This window comes from Sinocyclocheilus grahami, unplaced genomic scaffold, assembly GCF_001515645.1.
Source record: "Sinocyclocheilus grahami isolate Dianchi unplaced genomic scaffold, SAMN03320097.WGS_v1.1 scaffold14.1, whole genome shotgun sequence".
NCBI classification, from domain to species: Eukaryota; Metazoa; Chordata; class Actinopteri; order Cypriniformes; family Cyprinidae; genus Sinocyclocheilus; species Sinocyclocheilus grahami.
In genome coordinates, this window is record NW_015505193.1 from 99,813 (window position 1) to 124,019 (window position 24,207).

Below are 24,207 nucleotides of genomic sequence, written 5' to 3' on the forward strand. Positions count from 1 at the left end.
ACGTATGTGTGGGGCGGGCTATCAAAACAGGGGCAAGACCCTTTTGGGGTAGGGGCGTGTTTGTTTTGGTGATTTCAAATGTCAACATTGGCTACCAGGAATCACTTACCCCACCTTTAAGTGTAACTGATTCCCTGTTTTACTAAATCATTGGTTTATAATCTATCCCAGGATAGTAAAATTCACTCAATTTTTTATTAAAAATGTGTTTAAAGTTGTGGTTCCAGGGGGACTGATATTTGTGTCGGCCTGGTCTCTTTCTCTGTCTCTCTCTCACACACACACCTGAGCTTCAATGCTTGTGACAACATGCCCAGCACACCAGGGACTGTGTGGACGCTAACACAGCCATGTTAACCTCTCATCCACACAAACACTGTCCTCTGCAGATCTTTCACCTCACTGATAGTTAAAGAGCTCCTTTTCCATCAACTTAGCATCTGAGTTGACTCATGTGATCAAAAATGATCATGTGCACTAAATTGTTTGCTAATACAAGAGCTTTTGAGGCCTGTTCCACCCATTTGTTGATAACCTCTGATAAATGTTGGTACTTACCACTTCATCGGATGTGAAGTCAATGAAGCCAGGCAGTATCAGGAAATCACTGAATGAGGAAGGACAGATGGCAGAGTTAGCCAACAATGACCTTTAGATCAGCAATTTATGAATCAGAACATGATCAGAATTACAAAATGCTTAAACACACTCTTAAATCTGTGTCACAAACACTCTAAAACAAATATAAAACAAACCAAGGTTGATCCAGAATTGTGGGTATTATTATGGCTAGTTTATGCAAACATGACAGCAATGTATGTGACTGCTGAACACGACCATCTGAAAGTTTAGGGAGCGTACGTTTTTATATATTTTTTTAAAGAAATTAACTTCAGCAAGGTCACTGATCAAAAGTGACAGTAAAGACATTTATAATGTTACAAAATATATTTTATTTCAGATGAATGCTGTTCTTTTGAATGTTCTATTCATCAAAGAATCCTGAATTTTTTCAGAAAATGTTTCCACAAAAATATTAAGCAGTACAACTGTTGTCAACATTGATAATTATTAGGATCATTTGACACTGAAAACTGGAGTAATGGCTGCTGAAAATTTAGGTTTGCATCACAGGAATAAATTACAATTTAAAATATATTACAACAGAATACAGTTACTTTAAATTGTAATAATATTTCTGTTTTTACTGCATTTTTGATCAAATAAATGCAGCCTTGGTGAGCATAGAAGACGTCTTTCAAAAACATAAAAAAATATTGCTCAGACTTTTGAACGGTAGTGTAAGTTGACTAATTACTGTGATCCAGTGTATGAGTAAATGAATATGTGTGTTTGCCTGTAGCACAAATACTTTAAGTAGCCACAAATTATACAATTGCACTCGTACAGTATGCCTCTGGTCCTGTCAAGAGGAGACATATAATCTACTTAACATGTGGTGTACTGAGACATCCTGTTAATGTTCTTAACCGTGTCACCAATGTCACACGCACACATGTGACTTCAGTTAAAAGCACTGTTATTGTCTCTAGTAGAAAGTTTTAAATGACATCCCTCACTTTAAAGCATGATAATGTTTTGATACAGGAAAATTGGTACCGGATTTGTCTGTCTCAGGAGGATGTGTGAGAAGGCACTGTTCAGTGTCCCGCCCCATGTGGCCTAATGCTCATAAAACCTCCATTAGACCAGATTAAACACTCCAGCCAGTATGACAAAAATAAACGCAGAGACCACTGCTCTGCTAACAAGTTTCATAAGGCTGGGAAAGCCTAAACATGTGCATATTCACACACAAACACAAGCACATTTGATGCATTGATGCAAAACATACTGTATAAAAAGAACCAATGTTCATAAATGATACTAAAGCCTATGTTAAGCGAGCTGGATCAGGAATAAGAAAGAAAACAGGGACAAAAATGACCACACATGCACTCTGGTTTTGCATTGTCCCATAAGCATGGGCTGCATGTGCTGGGACTGAGCACTTGAGCTCCCCGTTGCTATGGAGATGCACAGAGGGTTGCCATGGAGTTGAGAGCAATTTCATGACAGATGTCCAGAAAGATGCCTACCTAGAGTGCATGTGTGTGTGTGTGTGCCAGGGTGAAGCTACACATGATAGGACCTGCGCTGACACTGTGCTGTCCATATCAGTCTAAGTGTCTGATTACAAGGCAGGGCATCTAAAAAAGGTTTTTGCATCGTTTTTGCATCCTCGACTTACTTGTATGTGAGACCATCACCGATGGAAAAGAGCTGCTGGGCAGTGAGCCCATCCTCTGGAACGTACCCAGTTGCCCCACTGATAAGGTAATCAGCCATGCTATAACCATGCAAACATGCAAAAGAGAGTTTGTAACACATGCACATGAAACTTGGTTTCAACTTTAACCATCCACAGACAAAATGTACCATATGACTGTATTGTTGTGCATACAAACAATGTTCAACCTGTAAACTAACACAATAACTTTAAAACACTTTTGGAGAGGGCTATATATACAGTATATATATATATATATATATATATATACTATATTATATTATATTATATTCTTTACGCACTGGATAAAAGCGTTTGCTAAATACATAGCCTATATAAATAGAGGAAAAACGCCTGACTGATAGCTAAACAAGATAAATGTCAAAAATACAAATAAATTCAAAATGAGAAGAATTTAAAACGACAGTTTTCTATGCAGATAACTTACTGTTCATTCTTACAGATCCAGAAACATTACGTTTTTATACGCGCGTTAGACGACAAATAAGAACAAATAGGAATCCACTTACAGGTTCGAGTTACTTTCTCTTTCGGAGCAGTGTTATGAGCACACTTCCTTCTGCTGAATATTCACCCTCATGTACAGTATCTCACATGGTGACGGCTGTATTAAACTGCATTAGAGATCAGTGCGAGGAACAGCGGTCTCTCATCCCGTACCGCAGCGTTCTGAGGAGGCTGAAGCTGCTCTGGATGGAGGGTCTCATGGTGAGACTCGCGGCAGTGTGTCCAGAGACCGTCAACCGCGTTTACTGAAGTCACATGATAACCCGCTCAGTTTAGCGTTTGGAAAGGGAACCGGAAAAGTTGAGCTAAACACTTCCCAAACCTGTTTTTGTAATTCATTTTTTATTTAATATCTCAGAATTTACTTATGCCACCCCAGGTAGCCAGCGCAATCGGGCCAACTGCGGCTGAGTGTCGGCTCACTCGGCTGTGTTCTGGCAGCGGCTCACCAAAAATGAGCCAGCTCTGGCCCAGTAATGGTTGCCAGATTTGGCTAGGCTTTGGATGTGCGGACCTGGCCCGATATTACTATATTAAGCCTGTATTTTGCATTTATTTGTTTGTTTACCCCAAATAAAAAAAGAACAAACAAATGTATATGTAAGACAAAAATATAATAAAAAAAATAATAATAATATTATATAATATATTATTATATAATACAAATATTTTATCTAAATGCTAGTTTGTTTTATGCCAGATCTTCAGGAAGCCCAGTTATGTTTTCTGATAATAAAAATCAATGCACTTATCATACAAAATAATTAAATTCCATGTGTGTTGTATTTTTGTATTTAACAACTTAAATTGGTTTGTATCATTCATTGTAAATTGCAAAATCATTCACTGATTAATGAATTTTCGATTACAACATGGGATTTGTAATACATTTTGCATTAGAATAGCAGTGCATTTAACACTCTATCACTTCATTCAACATTTAAAGCCTTGTTTAACATATAGGCAGCTTCTAACACCCAGATGACTCTAAGTGGTTATGCCATCAGCTGAATCTATACCTGATAGACATTGAATCTTGCCCTCTCAACATACACAGACGTGCTGTTCTTTCCTAGTGGGATTTATACTCTAAACTGCAGATTAGACCTAAAGAGTGCTCTATCAATGTAATCCTTCGTTAAAGTTCTCTTCTCATCTGTCGAGAGAGCCGACTCTAATGGGTGTGGAAAAATGATGTGGTGGAAAAATGACAAAGTCCCTCTAGATTTTATTTGTTTTACAGCAACGTTTCACATCGGAGCTTCATGACACAATAAGCAGAGCTTATTTCAGATATGTAAGGAGCTTTGAAGAGCATGCAGGCACACTACAGATTGATGGGCCATGTCTTACATTCTCAGAGTCACATGGTCCTTGAGCTAAGCTGAAGAGCTGCAGTTCTGAGGCAGATATATACTAGTTAACCTCTGAGGGCAGAAGTGTCAACCGCAGAGGTGGGGGAGACCCTTGCTTGACCCTTAGAGAAGCACCTGTGTCACAGGTGTCGGTGTCAAAGCTGGGATGAGGTAATAAGCTGTGATGGCAGATCCAGCTGAAAGCTCATGGGCTTTCTGAAAATGTGTCTTGTATCCTGAGTCAAAACAACATCACAGGCTGTTGCTGTGGACATTCCCAACTGTTATTTAGGAATGAGATTGGTGCTTATACAGTGGACCCAAAAAGTATTTGGACATCTATGCATGAATGTCACCATATTAGGTAACAAAATATCAAACCAATGGCATTTATTTTAAATAACGATAGCACAAACATACTTTTGATAAGTTTTAAATGCTAGCACAATAAATATACCGTAAAAAACAGAGAATTTGATATGTCCACTAAAACTGAGACGAGATTTAGTATTTATCTATGCAATGGTTCTCAAGCTAAGAAGCTGGAACGACTGTTTGAAAAGTTATTATATGCAGCAAAAACACTTTATCATAACTAACATCAGTCATTTAATTCATTGTTTTGAATTCATGCATTTAATGTTGTTCAATGATGATTAAATGCTTAAATAAAATGCTTAATTGTTATTATATCATTATGCTGATTCTGTATTTACAGCTGATCTACAATACATTACTGTCTTCACTTGTTTTGACTGAACAAACAGAGGTCAACACAGACAAAACAGAGCCGCCCCTCCTTCTTCTCTCCCACTTATACACAGCTGTTATTTTTCTATTATTCCATCTACTTTTTCAACACAACACAAATAAAATATAAAGAAATGATTCACATACAAACACAAAAGGGGACCAAAATCAACATGAGTTATTACCAAAACAATATGAATTATTAATGGGTTTGTACAAATAAATATATAAATGAATGAATGAATGAATAAATAAATAAATAAATATACAGTATGCTTATATTTTTGTCAATATTTGTATCAGTTTTTATCATTACTGCCTGCATTAAACAGATTGTGACAAATTAATGACAAACAAAATAAACTTTCTGTATATTCATGTCTATATATATATATATATATATATATATATATATATTGACATCAATATAGAGTATGTTTATATTTTTTGTTATTATTGCTGCCATTATATATAATGGGCATAGACATAATGTATATTTGTGTGTTTAAATTTGATCAAGTATGACATACAATAATGTCTTAGAATGGTTAAATCAGATTTTTGAGAAAAAGTATCCTGGACCTTCTCATTCCTTCATTCATAAAGGATTAGTTCCCTTCCAGAATAATATTTTCTCAATATTTCGATTTTTTTGCACCCTCAGTTTCCAGATATTCAAATAGTTATATCTCAGCCAAATATTCTAACAAACCATACATCAATGGAAAGCTTATTTAATCAGCTTTCAGATGATGTATAAATCTCAATTTCGAAAAATTGACACTTAAGACTGGTTTTGTGGTCCAGGGTCACATATAGTGGACTTCAATGGGGATCAAGGGGTTGAAGGTCCGAATTTCAGTTTCAATGCAGCTTCAAAGGGCTCCACACAATCCTAGCAAAGGAATAAAGGTCATGTCTAGCAAAACTATTTGTCATTTTCTAAAAAAAAAAAAAATGTATATAGTTTTAAACACAAATGCTCGTCTTGCACTATAGCTCTGCGATGTGCATCTACGACTTCACGCATTACGTAATCACGTTGGAAAGGCCACGTTGGAAAGTTAGCTCTTCGTCTGTGTACTCCGGTTCAAAAAGGTAGGGTAGGGTGAAAAATTCATTGTCAAAATCTCATTTTCTCCTCCAACTTCAAAATCGTCCGACATCGTTGTTATACCTTTTTTTGTAAAGGGCGTTTGGCTTTCTTTGCACGTTCGCTTTGTAAACACTGGGTCCATACTTCCGCCTACGTCCTTCCAACGTGACTACTTAATGTATGAATTTGAGCTAGTGCAAGATGAGCATTTGTGGTTAAAAAGTACATTTAATTTTTTTAGAAAATGACCGATCGTTTTGCTAGACAAGACCCTTATTCCTCGGCTGGGATCATGTAGAGCCCATTGAAGCTGCATTGAAACTGTAATTTGGACCTTCAACCCACTGGTCCCCATTGAAGTCCACTACATGGAGAAAAATCCTGCAAATGTTTTCCTCAAAAACATTAATTTCTTTTTGACTGAAGAAAGAAATCCATGTCTTGGATGACATGGGGGTGAGTAAATTATCAGGAAAGTTTTATTCCGGAAGTGAACTAATCCTTTAAGTAGACCTACACTATGTTCTCACCTTTCTGGTTCATATCCTGCCTGTATCCGGGTGGCACTGTAGCGCTGGGCAGCTGTCTCGTGCCCGTGCCCGTGCCCATGCCCGTGTAGTGTATTAAAGGTAAACGGGCCATAAAAGTGATGATCTGAGTCTCGTAATGACATCTGTGGCCTGGCCGGCTCCATGTCCCCCACGATACGCCGGTAATCAATCTGGTAGCTGTCCCTATCCCCATCCACATAGCGGTCATACCCATGCCCGTCCATATCAGTGAAATCCAGTGGGTCGTCCTCCACCGTGGCTCTGTTTGAGCCCGACTCACCCTTCCAAAAAACACCTGATTGTTTCTCACCCCCCTCACCTGAGACCACTTCACAGTCACAGCCGTTTGCTCATACACCAGGTTATACTTTGGATTCAAACTCTTCCACAAAGTTTAAAAGAATACAAAATCAAAAAATAATAAGAGCTGGATAGGCGAGTCCTCAGTTAGATTTGTATCCAATTTGCATAAGCTATTAGCATCTTCCAAACCACAGGCCGAAGTCGAAGAGTTGTGCGAGTGCAAAGCTAAAGTTGAGATTTTGATCAGCAGCTGACAATCCCAAGTTTCAAATGTCCAAGATGAGAAGCTTCCAAGATCTGGTTGGATGTCTTTTTCGTAGTCCCACTGATCAACCTGAAAGAAAAAGCAGATGACAGAACCTCAGACAGGACAGTACAGGAGTTAACCGGATGGCAGACAAGCAGAAATTGAATGAGCCTGGTTCTCTCTCTCCCTGTTTCACTTCAGTTAAGCTCTGTTTCTGACAGAAGCGCGTCACTTTCACAAAGAGGATTGCAGCATTAAGTGTGCATGTGTGTTTGTGTGTGTGCTTTAACAGGGGGAGGAACTTGTGGTGCTTGCATGGTGTTCACTAATGGAGCGAAGGACAATGGATGGGTTTTACATGCCCCACCTCTTGTTTCTCCAAAGGTAACATTGCAGTGCACATTTGTGAGTTTGTGTGGCTATGAAAAGCATGCATTTGTGTCAATAAAAATGTGTTAGCAGTTTATTTGGGTGTCACATTCATTTTTTTGCGTGTGCATGCATGCATACACCTCTGTCACTATGTGTATGCACAGCCTAGAAACGGCTTTCTCATAAACAGTCAAATCCCAGGGTGCACTGATGGAGTGTGCTCAACCATGGAGAGGCTTCAGGTTGTAGCAACAGAAAACGGCTCTTGATGGGCTAATTACACGCAGATGCTCTATAAGAAGTGCTCTGGCAAAACTGTGGCTGAACAAACATTGACCCTTGTTTGTGTGCACAGGCAAACGAGTGTCCTTCCTTACATCAGACACTTGTTTTGACCTATTTATATTGAGGAAAAGGCAATTAGCTTATGATTGAAGGTGTGTGGTTTATATGTCTGTGTGTTGTGGGAAGGGTTTGGAAGAGGAAAAAGGGGTTATGGGTACACAAATAGGTGTTGTAGGATGTTATGTTGTCTACAGGTCAGCAGGTATTCCCAGGTCTACAGGTCAGCAGGTAAATCCCCTTGACGTATGTATGTTTGATCCTGCGTTCCATTCGGAAGGGCCCATCTCTGTGCCCTAATCCATTCAAAGGGTTTACCCTTCGGAGTGAGAGCATCGAAGGGTTGAAGGGTGTAGGGAACCAAACAACTGTTTCTTGAAGTGCCCTTTTGCGTCATCTTCACGTGCTCACATGGAGGAGCCGTCATCATGCAAAGAATCTGTGCAAAGGATCATGGGAGCCCGAAGTGTCCATCAGTTGTACCCTTCAAAATTCTTCATTCAGAAGGGCCCTTTTAAGTAGCCAGTTTTGAGCATTTCGGTTTGGAACAACCCTTCAATATGGCGGCCATGATTGTTTTCACCGTGAGTCTCCCCATCACTAAGCAGGAAGAATTAACAGACTTAAAAGAAGGCAATTGTTCTTACACTGCTACCATCTGGCAAACCTCCAGCAGAACAGGATGGGGTGTGTATTCATGGAAACTGTTGTACTGTGTATTCAGCAAATGCCCTGTTGGGGTGAATAATTGTGCACATAGTGCACATTTTGTCATTAAAAAAAGCAATTAATATAATTTATGATTGTTATGTACACTGGAAAAAAAACTTTATTTTAATCATTATTGTTGCAGTTTATTTTATTGTGTGTGTGTGTGTGTGTGTGTGAGAGAGAGAGAGAGAGTGAAGTAAACTTGCAGTCTCTCAGCAGCATTGGGAAGCTGCAGTTAGTGCTTATAAGAGGCTTTCCTACTGCAATCCCCTGCAACTGTCACAAGCACTCTGTCACTTACAGATGAGACCTTTCATCAGAACCTTAGCAACTTTGTCTCCTTGTTGATGTTATTGAGAGTGTTTGGTTTGTGGGGGCCAAACATCCTCACTAATATAATGAAGTATCATTAAAAAAACAACTTGTGAGGACATTTTATTTTTCCTAGCTACTTAAAAATGCTCATAAATTGGCCAAATCATGTGAATATTTAAATCAAATTATGTGTACAGTGAAGGTTTCTACAAGGGTTAGGCTTAGGTAAACATATGGAAGCAGATGACTGTCAAGCTCCATCATGACAAAAAACATCATAAATGTATCATGAATTACATAGTGAGAACTTAAATTTGAGTCTGTTCCTCATACAAAACTACTGTATAATTTCAGAAGACTTGTAATATATTGCACAAGTCAAGTTTAGAATACATTTATGATGTTTTTTTTTTGTTTTTTTGTCATTTTGAAAGTCCTCCTTGACTTTCACTAAATGGAAAGTGGCCAGGATATTCTTTAAAAATGATACCACAGAAGAAAACACTCAAACATGGAATGGATGGATATACTATAATTATTATTAATATTAATATTGATGTGTATTATTATCATCCATCCCAGTCCATCCATTCCATGTTTGAGTGTTTTCTTCTGTGGTACACAAAAACATCATTTTTAAAGAATATCCTGGCCACTTTCCACATAGTGAAAGTCAACGAGGACTTTCAAAATTACAAAAAAACAACAACAACAAAAAACCATCATAAATGTATTCTAAAATTGACTTGTGCACTATATTACAAGTCTTCTGAAATTATACAGTAGTTGTGTGTGAGGAACAGACTCAAATTAAATTCTCACTATGTAATTCATGATATATATATATCAGGGTTCCTCAATTAGTTTTCGCCGAGGGCCGAATTCTGCCAACAAAAAGCCAAGGGCCACTGACCTATATATATATATATATAATTGTTATTATTATTACAATTATTATATTATTGTTGCTTTTGTTAAAATAATCACAAGATGGTCACAAGATTAATATTCAGTCAAACAATTATGAACATTTTTGCATTTAGATACAGAAGAACTTTGCCTGTTGAATTTTGTTTTTTTGTCATTTTGAAAGTCCTCCTTGACTTTCACTAAATGGAAAGTGGCCAGGATATTCTTTAAAAATGATACCACAGAAGAAAACACTCAAACATGGAATGGATGGATATACTATCATTATTATTAATATTGATGTGTATTATTATCATCCATCCCAGTCCATCCATTCCATGTTTGAGTGTTTTCTTCTGTGGTACACAAAAACATCATTTTTAAAGAATATCCTGGCCACTTTCCACATAGTGAAAGTCAACGAGGACTTTCAAAATTACAAAAAAACAACAACAACAAAAAACCATCATAAATGTATTCTAAAATTGACTTGTGCACTATATTACAAGTCTTCTGAAATTATACAGTAGTTGTGTGTGAGGAACAGACTCAAATTAAATTCTCACTATGTAATTCATGATATATATATATCAGGGTTCCTCAATTAGTTTTCGCCGAGGGCCGAATTCTGCCAACAAAAAGCCAAGGGCCACTGACCTATATATATATATATATAATTGTTATTATTATTACAATTATTATATTATTGTTGCTTTTGTTAAAATAATCACAAGATGGTCACAAGATTAATATTCAGATTTTTTTCCCCAGTAGCTGTTTTATTCAAACACTTATGAACATTTTTGCATTTAGATACAGAAGAACTTTGCCTGTTGAACATTAAAAACAACTGAACAAACAAAAAAAATCTGGATCTCCATGTCTGCCATGCAAATCAACTGTTCCTGCTCATTCCCAGACTGGATCTCTTCCCTCCACTTTCCCTAATTGCAGATTCAATTATTAAATTTGTCAGTATTAATATTTTTATGCTTAGATTTGTTTTTTGGGGGGGGGCCGCATCCAAGACAGCATCACTGATTATAACGAGATCTTGTATTTTAGTCGCGCTGTTAATATAGCTTTCTGATGCTGCGTTTGAATTTTCATGCCACATATTTGAAATTAGCACAGGCCAAACTGTTTTCTCGGGCCGTCTATTGAGGAACCCTGATATATAGGCTGCACACACACACACACACACACACACACACACACACACACACACATACATAGCCTACTGCATGCAGATTCTTTTTCATTCATAGTTTATGAATGAATCTGCTGGAAAGCTTTGTATCTAAAGAAGTCATGTAGCTTTAAAACAACATTGTTGTTCATGCACCTCTTCCAATCCAATCTTTTCATTTCTTCACATTTATTTCTGTTATTATATGACAGAATCATCTGCCTCATTAAATCTTAAGAAATCGACTGTATCTTTGACAAAAAATGTGTTGACTAAATATTCTGGTTAAAAAATACAGTGTGATTCAGACGCTCACCTGATGGGATGACGACCTAATCCAGTTTAGTATCCTATGGCCACTGACGTCTAGGTGAAAGTGACTTTGAAAGTGACTAGGATTTATGAAAATTTAGTTTTAGAGCACCAGTGTTGGGCAGTAGTGTCGCTGCAAATTGTCACGCTACGCTATTTCCGTGGCGTTATAGGGTTGCTAATTTGTACAGTTTTGCTGTAATTTCATTCACAAACACCACAATGTTACATTTTCACTGAAATTATCGTTCACCACGTTGCATGTCTACACAACTCGCTAATGAATAATTTTGAGTAATGTTTAATGTTTGTTTTTTTTCACTCAGCGAAATAACGCGATAGACACACGCACATAACAACGCACAGAAAACAAAACGAGTGCTGGATTAAGTGGGCATTTACCTACAATCCATTCAAATAAAACCTTTTATTTTTATCATATGCAATCGATAAAATTGATCGAGTCTTTATTACGTTCGACACCTGCACGTGCAACTTGAGAATCTGTACCTCAGGTAAAACATTCTTCAGTATACGAAAACACATTCATTTATTAATATATTCATTTATTTATTTATTTTTTACAGGTGTTATAGAAAGGTATTTTTTTGAAGTCTAGTAATATTCTACGTGAATATGTCCATCTTTCGGTACAGTGGTTTATCATATTGAACTAGTGAACTAGTTTAGAGATGATGATGCTGTTTCTATCAGACTAGGGCTTAACTGGATTTTGCAAAACAATATTTGGTTATTGGAACTAAGCAAATGAGCATCATTGTGAATGTCGATAGTCATGTGTTAATGCATTTATCTGTGTGATATCAGATGGTTGTAGCTTATTTTTCAGTGCTCTTTAAAGGGGGTCATATGATGCGATTTAAATTTTTCCTTTCTCTTTGGAGTGTTACAAGCTCTTGGTGCATAAAGAAGATCTGTAAAGTTGCAAAGACTAAAGTCTCAAATCCAATATATATTCTTTATCATTTATCCAGATCCATATTCTTTATAAAAGTTAAGAGTCAACCATGCCTACCTAAAACACCTCGTTCTAACAAACGCTCCGGCCAGACAGGCCATCACAATATGGTAAGGGGCGTAACATTTCCGTCACACGCTTGAGGTATTCGGCCAATCACAACACACTGGATAGCTGGATTGGAACGGAAATAATTCTGGAAATTACAGTGCTGTATTTTGTCATAGTACATCAAACTCTTTTCCAGTAACCTTTTTACCGCTTGGTTGTCAGGGCCAGTATATGCAAATATGTATTCCTTTCTTTACTGCCTAGCTTTGTGCGAATGAAGAGATTTGCCTGCTCACTGTTTATGCAGTTACTGTGTGATATTTGATTTATCCAACTCCAGCAGAGGGCACTGTTGATTTGTTTTAGAATATTGCTTCCAGTTTGTGTGACCTCTAGAGCAGTACTCAATTCCACTACCAGGGACCCCCTGCTCTGCACATTTTGCTTGTCTCCCTTATTTAACACATCTGATTCAGATCATCAGCTCGTATGGAGAGAGATCCATGAACTGAACCGAGGGCATCAGATAAAAGAGACATACAAAATGTGGAGAGCAGTGGTACCCCAGGACTGGAATTGAGAACCACTGGTCTAGATCAAATTCCAATAAGTTTTGCTAGCAAAATGTGTCTGAACTCTGCCCATCTATATTGAAAGACTATCCCCTGGTTTCACAGACAAGGCTTAAGCCTAGTCTCAGACTAAAATGTAAGTCTGAGCTGTTTCAATTGAAAGAAACTTGCACTGATTGATTTAAAAAATATATATTAATGCCTTTGTTTTGTTTCAAGATGCATACCAGTAATGTTTTTTTTTTCTAAGGCACATTTATAAAAAATACTTAAATGTCCTTATTGAACTATTGCCTAATCCTGGCTTAGTCTAAGCCCTGTCTATGAAACCAGGCCTATCAGTTATACAATTCTTGTATTACAAGGCAATAAGTCTGATTAGACATTAAATACTGTAGTTAATCATTTTGAAAACCATGTGTTTTGAGGATGAGGTCATGCAGTATTTGCTGTTTAAGATGAGCTTAATTGAATGCAGGAACATTCTGCGCTTCACTTTGCACAGATGGAGTTTTGAAAAGCATGTCCTTCAGCAGCCACTCCAAATATAAGCACTTTGAGATGCAATTCAACTTTATTGTGTGATATTATTATTGAATTCTTGTTGAGTGCTGCATGCTTTATTAAATCAATAGGGCACAGAAAGCAAATCACTCTCTCCTCTATCACGCTACTGTTTTAAAAGTGACTTCCAGTGTTTTTTTTAAGGCATGGAGAATGGAAAAGCATGAAACATTTTACATAAGCATGCCCAACCTCCTCACAGTTTGTGTCTGGAAAACCAGAAAATATAAGTATCGAGCTGTTTATTAGGTGGTGACACATTAATAATTAATTCATCAGTTTATGATGGATTAGTCTCCAAATTATTATGCATACCCCAATGAGTAACACACACACACACACACACACACACACACATGTACACACACATATATATATATAAACAATTCAAAGCATGCAAATCCTGTATCAGCCTGCGCCATTACATGGCCAGGTGTGAATGGTTTATTTGTCCAGTGACAAGATCAATACAGATCTGGCTACAAATGGCTAGCTCAGGGTTCTTTCTCTCCTCTATCACGCTACTGTTTTAAAAGTGACTTCCAGTGTTTTTTTTAAGGCATGGAGAATGGAAAAGCATGAAACATTTTACATAAGCATGCCCAACCTCCTCACATGGCCAGGTGTGAATGGTTTATTTGTCCAGTGACAAGATCAATACAGATCTGGCTACAAATGGCTGCATGATAGACCTCTAAATGCTCTTTTACCACAGCTGACACTCAGTAGCTTGTGTTAGATTGTGAGAACATTGCATTTTTTAATGTATTCTATTGCAATACTGTACATTAAATATATATGTATTGCAATGCATTTCCATTAATTAATCTTTTTATTTATGACTGCAGTATGACTCATTTGGCAACATATCAAACAATTCACTTATCTAATTTGCTTAGCTAACAGTTTTGCATTATGTTAATGATACAAAAAAATCATAAATTTCAAAACAAAAAATAATAATTAAAATCAATACCTGGTGTCTGTGTATTGATTCGGTATAGTGATAAAATCTCATTGCAGTACTAGACAGTATTGATTTTCCTCCCACTTGTAGTCTTCATAGATCCCAAGAGATACTTTATATTCTCAGCAGGTTTTGCTTGATTTAATTTAATTTTAAAATATAGTCGAATTTATAGTTATTTATTGTTGCAGAGCCTATGTATCACCAAATATTTGTACATATGCAAATTATTTTACCAACAGCTGCTGTGCATTATGCTTTACTATTTTCACAGTATGTATTAAAAAGTAGTGGCACAATCCGAGGTATCATTGGTGAATGTAGCTATAATCTAAATGGTGATATCAGATACGAAAACTCATTTATAGGAGCTGAATCATTTGTGTAAATGAGACCTTTTCCACTCATGTATGTGACACGTCTTGTTTATTTTCCAGACAGTTTAAAACTGCAACATGATTTGACTTCAAGTATATCAAGATTGGCCTTTGCCCTCTTCCGGTTGCGATTTTAGATCTTTTCTTCATCTGACATTTAAAACCTCCACAGAGAGGAGCGATGGAGGCGAAAGGATAGAACATTCCCAGCAGTCTTCAACATGATAGCTCTTACCTAAGCTACCACAGTAAGTGCCCTGTTTAGCTCATAATGATTTTTATACATGCAATCTTTTTTAAAAGGAGATGCATGTACACTACTGTTCAAAATTTTGGGGTCAGTAAGATCTTCTTTAAAGAAATTAATACTTTTATTCAGCAAGAATGCATGAAATTGATCAAAAGTGACAATAAAGACATTTATAATGTTACAACAGATTTCCATTTTGAACTTTCTTTCTCCTCATCAAAGAATCTTGAAAAAAACATTGTATCACAGCTTCCACAAAAATTAAACAGCACAACTGTTTTCAACATTCATAATAATGTGAGCAGCAAATCAGCATATTATAAGGATTTCTGAAGGATCATGTGACACTGAAGACTGGCTGCTGAAAATTCAGGTTTACTATTACAGGAATAAATCAAATTGAGATTTTATTAAAATATAAAACTTTTTTTATTGTAATATTATACTATACATATTTACTGTATTTTTAATCAAATGCAACCTTGGTGAGCATAAGAGCATAAAAAAAATCAAAAATCTTACTGACCCCAAACTATTAAATATAATATACTGTATATATAATATATATAAACTATTAATATAGTAATCTTTTATATATGTGACCCTGTAGTCCGGACCACAAAACCAGTCTTAAGTCGCTGGGGTATATTTGTAGCAATAGCCAAACATACATTGTAGGATATTAAGTAAAGATCATGTTCAATGAAGCTATTTTGTAAATTTCCTACTGTAAATATAATCAAACTTAATTTTTGATTAGTAATATGCATTGCTAAGAACTTAATTTGGACAACTTTAAAGGCAATTTTCTCAATATTTAGATTTTTTTGCACCCTCAGATTCCAGATTATCAAATAGATGTATCTCGGCCAAATATTGTCCTATCCTAAAAAAACATACATCAATGGAAAGCTTATTTATTCAGATTTTAGATGATGTATAAATCTCAATTACGAAAATGACTGGACCCTTATGACTTGTTTTGTGGTCCAAGGTCACATATGTTTTTTAAAAGACAGACAATATAGCATAGTCTGCACAAAAACAAAGCTTTTTAAATATATATATTTTTTTTTAGAAATTTCTAAAAGTGGGTAGACATAGATATCGTAGCATATAGTTTAAACAGTCTTTTCAGACTGGTCTGGTACTTGGTGCATTGAATGCTTTTATTTCAAAAGATCAAAGCAAATTTTATTCTTCATAATCTGTTCCCATTAACTTAAGCAGATAAAAACCAAAGTGTGTCTTGACCACTGTCCGAATCTCATGAATTAAACCTCAGCACACACTGTTCGGACTGACAGTTTTTGATTGGCATCAGTTTTGATTCTGTCATGGCAACGCAGACCCTCTGCCACACCCTGAACGCCCCCCACCCAATGTATCTAGTCAGTCAGTTAGACTGCGAGTGTGACTTCATTTATCTTTGTTAGTCCACTGCTGCTCTGGAGGGCTAATTAGTCCTGTGTGGGTTGGAAGAACCAGCCAAGGAGAAACAGTGTGTGTGTGTGTGTGTGTGTGTGTGTGTGTGCATGGAGAGAGAGAGAGAGAGAGAGAGAGAGAGAGAGAGAGAGACCCAGGTGTGTGAGCTTCACTAAAACTACACAAAGCAAATATTTTCAAATGGATAGTGCTTTTAACTCTTACTGAGATAGTGTCACATGGGACGAGATCCCGTAAGGAGAAGTAGAATCTACAAACAGGAAAGTGCAGCCTTCTCAGCTTGTGGATTGTGTTTATGTGAAAAAGAGAGAGAGTTGCTGTATCTAATCATATGTTTGGGGAAAGTATGTTAGGTCCCCTGAGAATCCTCTCACTCTTGCTTTCTCTTTCTTTTTTCTTTTTTAATCCCTTACACATTCATTCATTTTTTGCACCAAGAACAAAAGCACAGATTAGAACTAGATTTTTATGCTTTCTAAAGAGAATGTGAGTGGTGGTTGCAAAGATAGATAGATAGATAGATTTCTATTCTGTTTTAGTCAAAGTAAAAATACAATTCTAAAAATTAAAGTATATTCATTTTAAATGGTATAAGTGGAATTAGTCATCACAACATTTGTAGTTTATTGGATTCTTTATTTTGTATTAAAGTATCAGTGTTTATAAATATTAAGTGAGTGTCAGATGACAGCAAAGGGTGTTGTGGGTGGTTTCCAGGCTGTTGCTTTGCACTTGCTAAGATATTCTCATGGGTTTTTAGTGTATTTCTATGCAGTTTCTTTGTCTTACTATAGTTCTGGGTAATTACTAATTGAAGACGCTTATGTGAGTTATTCTTTCCTGTGTAAAGGTTATAGTGTTTTGTGAGTGGTTGTAGTGAGTGGTTACCAGGGTGGTGCTATACCTTTACTTAGGTTTTCTGATGGTTTTTAAAGCATGTTGCTGTGCATTTGCTGAGGTGTTGTGGGTGGCAGGTAGGTAGTTGCTTACAGAGGAAGATAGAATATATATATATATATATATATATATATATATATATATATATGCACTTCAATATGTGTGGTTAAGGGTTTGCTCAAATCCATTACATTAAGGATGAACAAAAGTTATACAGTAGCAGCACCACACAGAAGGTTAGTCCTTCTGCATTATTAATTTTTTCTTTTAATTTCGGCAAAGTGATGGTAGTAGCCGTCTACTGGCACTTACAAATTAATTCATTTACAGAAAGGAAAGGTGTGTGTGTGTGTGTGTGTGTGTGTGTGTGTTTGCTCATATCCTAAGTGGCCTCGTGGTACTTGATATAATTTCTGTGTTCATTGATGGGTGTGCTCTGTATCTCTCTCTCTCTCTCTCTCTCTCTCTCTCTCTCTCCTATTGCCGTGTTTGGTTGTATCAGTTGGATTTGTGAACCTGAGAGCACGTGTGTGTCTGCAGTGCCGCTTGGTCATTTGAAACGGCAGTCTCTTCCTCCACTCGGACTGTATGTGTGTGCGAGTGTGTGCATGTGTGTGTCCGTCCCAGCTCTCTGTCCTCAGGGAGGACAAGTCTAACAGGCTGTTGGAGATCAAAGAAGAGACATTTCATTTGGATCAAGGACGGAGCTTGAACAGTGCTGTGGGATTTTTAAATGGAAGGGAAGACGTTGAGGAAAGAGGAAAGAGTAGGGAGCATACGGAAACGGGAAACTATCTATCCTGTGAAAGAGTAGACCATACGTTACTTCAGCGTTGCCTGGACAATTTTTGGAGGTGTTGGAGAGCGCAACGGTTGCCTTTAAGGTTTCAACACACTACTTGAACGTTATTTAAACGTTTGTTTGTGGTAAAGACATCATGGCTGTGCAACTGATGCCCGAATCTGCCGTCTGCTTGCTTATGGTGAGTACGAAGCATGCATCCTCTTGAAACACCCTCGGGATTGAGTTATATGAACAATCTGTCACATCTGACCTGATGGATTTGACTGCAGCTCAGGTTTTCTTCTTACTTTACACACACATACACACAAAAGCCGAAGCACATGCACTCTGCAGCACCGCCAACAAAAGCTGACCGAATTGCACGCCACACACATTGCAGCGAAAAAACCCTGACAGGTATCCTGACATCAGCATCATCTGTGTGTCATCTGTCGTACTACTGCCTCAGTTTTAAGAGAATGCCAGAGTTCGGTGGATGCACATTTGCAGAGAGTGTGCTTTTCAAACACTGGGGTCTCATTACTGCACGATGGGCTTCTTTTTAATAGTGCTGATTTTTGTTTCGCTGACTTTGTATGTGTCCGCGCTTACGCCGTTTGGCTGATTAAGGTGTTTGGTCTCTGATGTGTAGAGAGAGTTTGTGAAGCTGAAAGAGGGAGGCGGCGGTGTGGCATAGTGTGGTGTAGGATCACCTCTGGAAAGACAAGGAGAAAGCATGTCACTGCCCCACCCCTCTGCCCTACCTGTAACAGCTGTCTGTCTCCATGGTGATGGGCCACGGCTCTTTCTGACATGTTGAGAGGAAGGAGGTGAGACAGACAGGGAGAGAGAGAGAGAAAGTCAGAGCAAAGTGCTCTGCAAATAAGCTTTCATCTTCTATTTCTCATTTTCTTTTTATCCCCTCGTACCACCTCTGACACTGGAGTTCAGAATACCTTGGAATCAAATCCAAATCCGCAATTGCTTTGGAAGATCCATCCGGTGATGCAGTGGTATAGAAATTTTGGATGTTACTGATATGAGATGCCTAAATAGGTTAAAACTGTACTGTTTTGTTTGTTGTTTTAAAAATGTACAGTAAAAAGGAGATAGCAAATACAGGTACAGGTGTGCTATTTTTGTATGCTGGCGTAGAAAAAGGTTTCTGTATGAATTGGAAAAAATTAAATGATATTTCCGTACCATATCAGTCACTGCTAATATTAGAGGTTTTTTATTTTTAATGAAATTGGTTGTATAATTAATTGTGCATGTTAATTTCCTGGATTTTTCATTTACATTCGCGATCATCTAATGCTCACTTAAACTTAAACTTGGGTTCAACTAATGCTCACTTAAACAATAATAATTAATATAAAGTAAATAAGCCAATAAATTCAATAAATATTCACTTACATACTGAGAATGTACAGATAGATACATCTATCTATCTATCTATCTATCTATCTATCTATCTATCTATCTATCTATCTATCTTTCTATCATTCTATCTATCGTTCTATCTATCGTTCAATCAATCTGACGTTCTATTGTTCTATCTATCTATCTATCTATCTATCTATCTATCTATCTATCTATCTATCTATCGTTCTATCTATCATTCTATCTATCATTCTATAATTTATCGTTATATCGTTCTATCAATCTGACGTTCTATTGTTCTATCTGTCGTTCTATCTATCTATCTATCTATCTATCTATCTATCTATCTATCTATCTATCTATCTATCTATCTATCTATCTATCTATCTATCTATCTATCTATCTATCTATCGTTCTATCTTTCTTTCATTCTATCTTTCTTTCTATCTTTTGTTCTATCGGTCTATCTATCGCTCTATCAATTGATCTATCGATTTATTGTTCTATCGATTTATCTATTTATCGTTCTATCGCTCTATTGTTCTATCGCTCTATCTATCTTTCGTTCTATCATTCTATCTATCTATCTAATGTTCTATCTATCATTCTGTCTGTCATTCTATTGTTTTCTCATTCCTTAAGGCCTTCAAATGTTCAATTTTCAAGTCCTTTTGAACTTTCCACCCCTAAACCTACGAGTAAGGCTTTGTCTAGCCAACATATGTCTTGACAAACTTTGCTTTTCTAGTTGTATTACCCCATATTTCGTTCATTCTATCTGTCGTTCTATCCATCCATCCATCGTTCTATCTATCTATCTATCTATCTATCTATCTATCTATCTATCTATCTATCTATCTATCTATCTGTCTATCGTTCTATCATTTATCGTTATATTGTTCTATCAATCTGACGTTCTATTGTTCTATCTGTCGTGCTATCATCTATCGTTCTGTCATTCTATCCATCCATCCATCGTTCTATCTATCTATCTATCTATCTATCTATCTATCTATCTATCTATCTATCTATCTATCGATTTAAATCCTTATATATATCCTTATCATTCTATCTGTCTGTCATTCTATTGTTCTATCTGTCGTTCTATCCATCCATTCATTGTTCTATCTATCTATCTATCTATCTATCTATCTATCTATCTATCTATCTATCTATCTATCTATCTATCTATCTATCTATTGTTTTATTATTCTATCTATCATTCTCTTGTTCTAACGTTCTAACTATTGTTCATTTATCTATCGTTCTCTTGATCCATCTTTCTACAGAGAGAGATAGAGATGGATATATAGTATAAATGTATATCTTCAGTTCTCCATGTGCTTGTCAAGTTCTCTTTCTCTCTGTTTATTATCATTCAGAAATGTTTCCAGGACAGTCAAATGATTCACACATGCACATTCACACATGCGTTCACATATAAATCCCATTCCAAATATAGACAGCTAAACATGTTGAGTATTCCTAAGGGCACTTCATCTTCCCTTGTTTTTAGGCAGAGATGATTGCATTTCCTTTGTATAATGTATTAATTAAACAGCCTCAGTGGCTGTATGTTTTTAGAACACCAGAGTGCAGATTCAAGTACACACTTTATCATGTTAAATCCGTGGTAACACGTGAAATATTAACTTGAATTTGGGCTGCCTTTGAATGAGTATTAATGGTGTATTTGCAGCAAGCATTAATATTTCAGTCAGAACGTTAATTAAGACGCTTGACATTTGTAAGATGCAACAAACCACAATAAAACACAAGCAGGAATCCATGGGAAACACTGTGGCTGTGCCATTCTCATTCTCTCTCTGTCTGAGGGGGGCATCTGTGGGTAAATGGCTGCCAGCCTGGCTGATGAAGGGCCCTCGTTCCTCTCACTCTTATTAGTCTTCCAATAAAAGCGGTGAACACTTCATATTTTCATTCATCTCCTGCATTTCTCTGAGACTCTCAGACATGGCTGAATGTCACGGTGACATCACAACGCACAGCGTTTTCCTTTGAGAAGTCGATCTGGGGGGATGCTGAAAATTATGTGCGCGTTATGAGAAGAAAACTGACTCTTTTTTTCCCCACTGTTTACGGTTTACATGTATCATGGGACTGTAGTATTCATAAATAAAAAAAGAAAGAAAACTGAACATATTTTACAGTTTTTCTCAGTAGATCTGGTGGGATGTTGCACATGATCAGAGTAAACTGGATTTTTTTGTTAGTCGTTTATATGTCCCTTGTGCTGTGCTGAAAATTATTTATCTAATTTCCGATCAAAAATGAGCAGCCTTTTAAAAACTGCCTGTAAATCTCTCATTATGCTATATGTTATCATAAAATCCTGGATTTAGTCTTTTTGTCATCATGTTTTCTTTCACTAGCACAGTTTTGTATTACGTTTTGGAACTGATTGATCTGAGCTTACACATCTCAGTTTTTGAGTGAAAAAAGTATTATTTGTGGATCTTTTTTTTCTCAAAAACTAAGATGAAGTTATAATCAGTATAATTTTTGTAGGCATTTTTGACCGGGAACACCAAAAGTATAACGAGGTGGGGAAAAAATTCCAAAAAGTACAAAAATTATTATACATTTTTTTTGGGGGGGAAGTTGTTATACACTGTGAGAAAAGTCAGTCAGTTTTAGTCCAATTAGGGTTGGGCAATGTCTACCAAATTGGCATCAGACGATGTGTACAGTGAAACATCGCAATGGACGATGACATCTTGGGGGGGTCCTGTGATTTGCAGATCCTGAGCACCACTGACAAACATATAATCTTGTAAAATGTGTGGTAAGTACTGCCACTCCATAGTATAAACAGAGTACGTGTGATCACGAATCTCGCAAGTGAAAGTGAAACTAAAAAGTGATCGCACATTCAAAAGCGGTTTCAATGCCAAGCATAATAGCGGCACCCTGATGCCCACAATTTATATACAGTATAATTGCCCAATGATATAACTGCGAGATAAATTACTGGCATCGTCTATCGGCCCAACCCTAAGTCCAATGGGATAACATTAACTAGCATATTTGGGAAATCAGTTGTGCTGCTTTCATATTTTTGAAACCACAATTTTCTCATAATTATTTGAATAGAAAGAACAGCGTTTATTTTGAAATATTATTTTGTAACATTATAAACATATTTGCTGTCACTTTTGAAAGTTTAATTTAATACAATTACTTAAATGCATCCTTGTTGAAAGTACTGTATTACTAAAAGTATTAATAATAGTGTTTTTTTGGAAGACATTAACATCTAATTAGCATCTCTTTGTATTTTACAGTTGGATATTAATAGTAATAGCACTTAGCTCTTCATTTGCATGTGATAATGCCGAATTTATGGATTTATGACACCATGTATGATGATTCCCAGTCTGTGACACGCCCTGCCGCACCACACTGCATGTGGTTCCTATCTTGACCCATCTGTTCGACTGCCATGGTTACAATAATGGTATACAACCCCACCTATCAGCTCCTCCATAGCCATCTTGCCAACATCAAACTAAATCATTTTACAGAACCTGTTTGTGACTGAAGATGTTTGTTTAATAGGCTCATATCTTCTGCTTTGTCAAAATATTTTATTTATTGTTAACACTGTTTTATAGGGGTTGCGACAATTGCTCATCACACATCTCTTTTTTCTGATTAGTTTCAGTATCCTGCTGTCATATAATGTTATTACCAGTGCAGTGTATTAGCTCAACAATGCAAGGTTTCATTGTGGGAAATTCTGCTCCTTATGGGAACTGCATGTGCACAGAAGCAACATCTGCGTGCACTGTGCTCCATCATCAACCCACATCTCTTGCTCCGTACTATTTGTGTCTAGATCAATAGCCTTATCTGTCTGAGATCCTCTGGGATGTTCAGTACAGCTCTGCGACCATCAGAATCTCATTACAACTGCAGATGGTGGCTTTTAAATGCGTTTTGGTATTAGCTGGTATTTCTGTTTGAGTTGTGTGACTAGTGCTCCTGTAGCTTAAATAGTAGTGCATGGCTGTAGCAACTCCAAGATCATGGGTTTGAGTCTGATGCATTGATGAACTGATAAAATGTATATCTTGAGCTTTGAGTCACTTTTGATGAAAGCATCTGCCTGTAGCAGAGTGTAAATGTGATTGAATTGTTTAAAGTAGCAGCAAATTAGCATCAATGATAAGGGACATTTAGGAGAGCTGGTAAAATAATTGAGTACTTTTATCAGTATTGGTTAAAATATAAATGTCTCAAAACACTACAAGGGAAAGTTCACCCAAAAATGAAAATGTGCTGAAAATGTACTCACTCTCAGGACATCCAAAGTGTAGATGAGTTTGCTTATTATCAGAACATATTTGGATAAATTTAGCATTACATCACTTGCTCATCAATTGATCCTGTGCAGTGAATGGGTGCCATCAGAGTCCAAACAGCTGATAAAAACATTACAGTAATTTACACAGCTCGAGTCCATCAATTACCGTCTTCTGAAGTGAAAAGTGTTTTTTTTTTAATGAAATAATCATGTTAATACAATAAAATGCATTAACTTCAAACCATTGCTAAAATTCTGTTAAAATTCAAGTCCTCTATCCATAATATTGCTTTCTCCTGTGAATTCTCATCTGATTTAGGAAATAAATAGGCACAGATAA

The 24,207-nt window shown here is 36.7% G+C and overlaps 1 protein-coding gene across 1 annotated transcript in view; it reads right to left on the reverse strand.

Moving 5' to 3' along the window:
• LOC107599814 (inosine-5'-monophosphate dehydrogenase 1a-like) overlaps positions 1–7,337 on the reverse strand; it is an 18,904-nt gene extending 11,567 nt beyond the window's left edge. Inside the window, exons 1-3 of the mRNA XM_016291507.1 lie at positions 6,550–7,337; positions 2,252–2,350; positions 559–607 (exon numbers count right to left, since the gene is read on the reverse strand). Coding sequence (XP_016146993.1) covers positions 559–607; positions 2,252–2,350; positions 6,550–6,794 — 393 coding nt within the window. The 5' untranslated portion in view covers positions 6,795–7,337. The remainder of the gene's footprint in view (positions 1–558; positions 608–2,251; positions 2,351–6,549) is intronic.
• Positions 7,338–24,207: the final 16,870 nt, after the last annotated feature.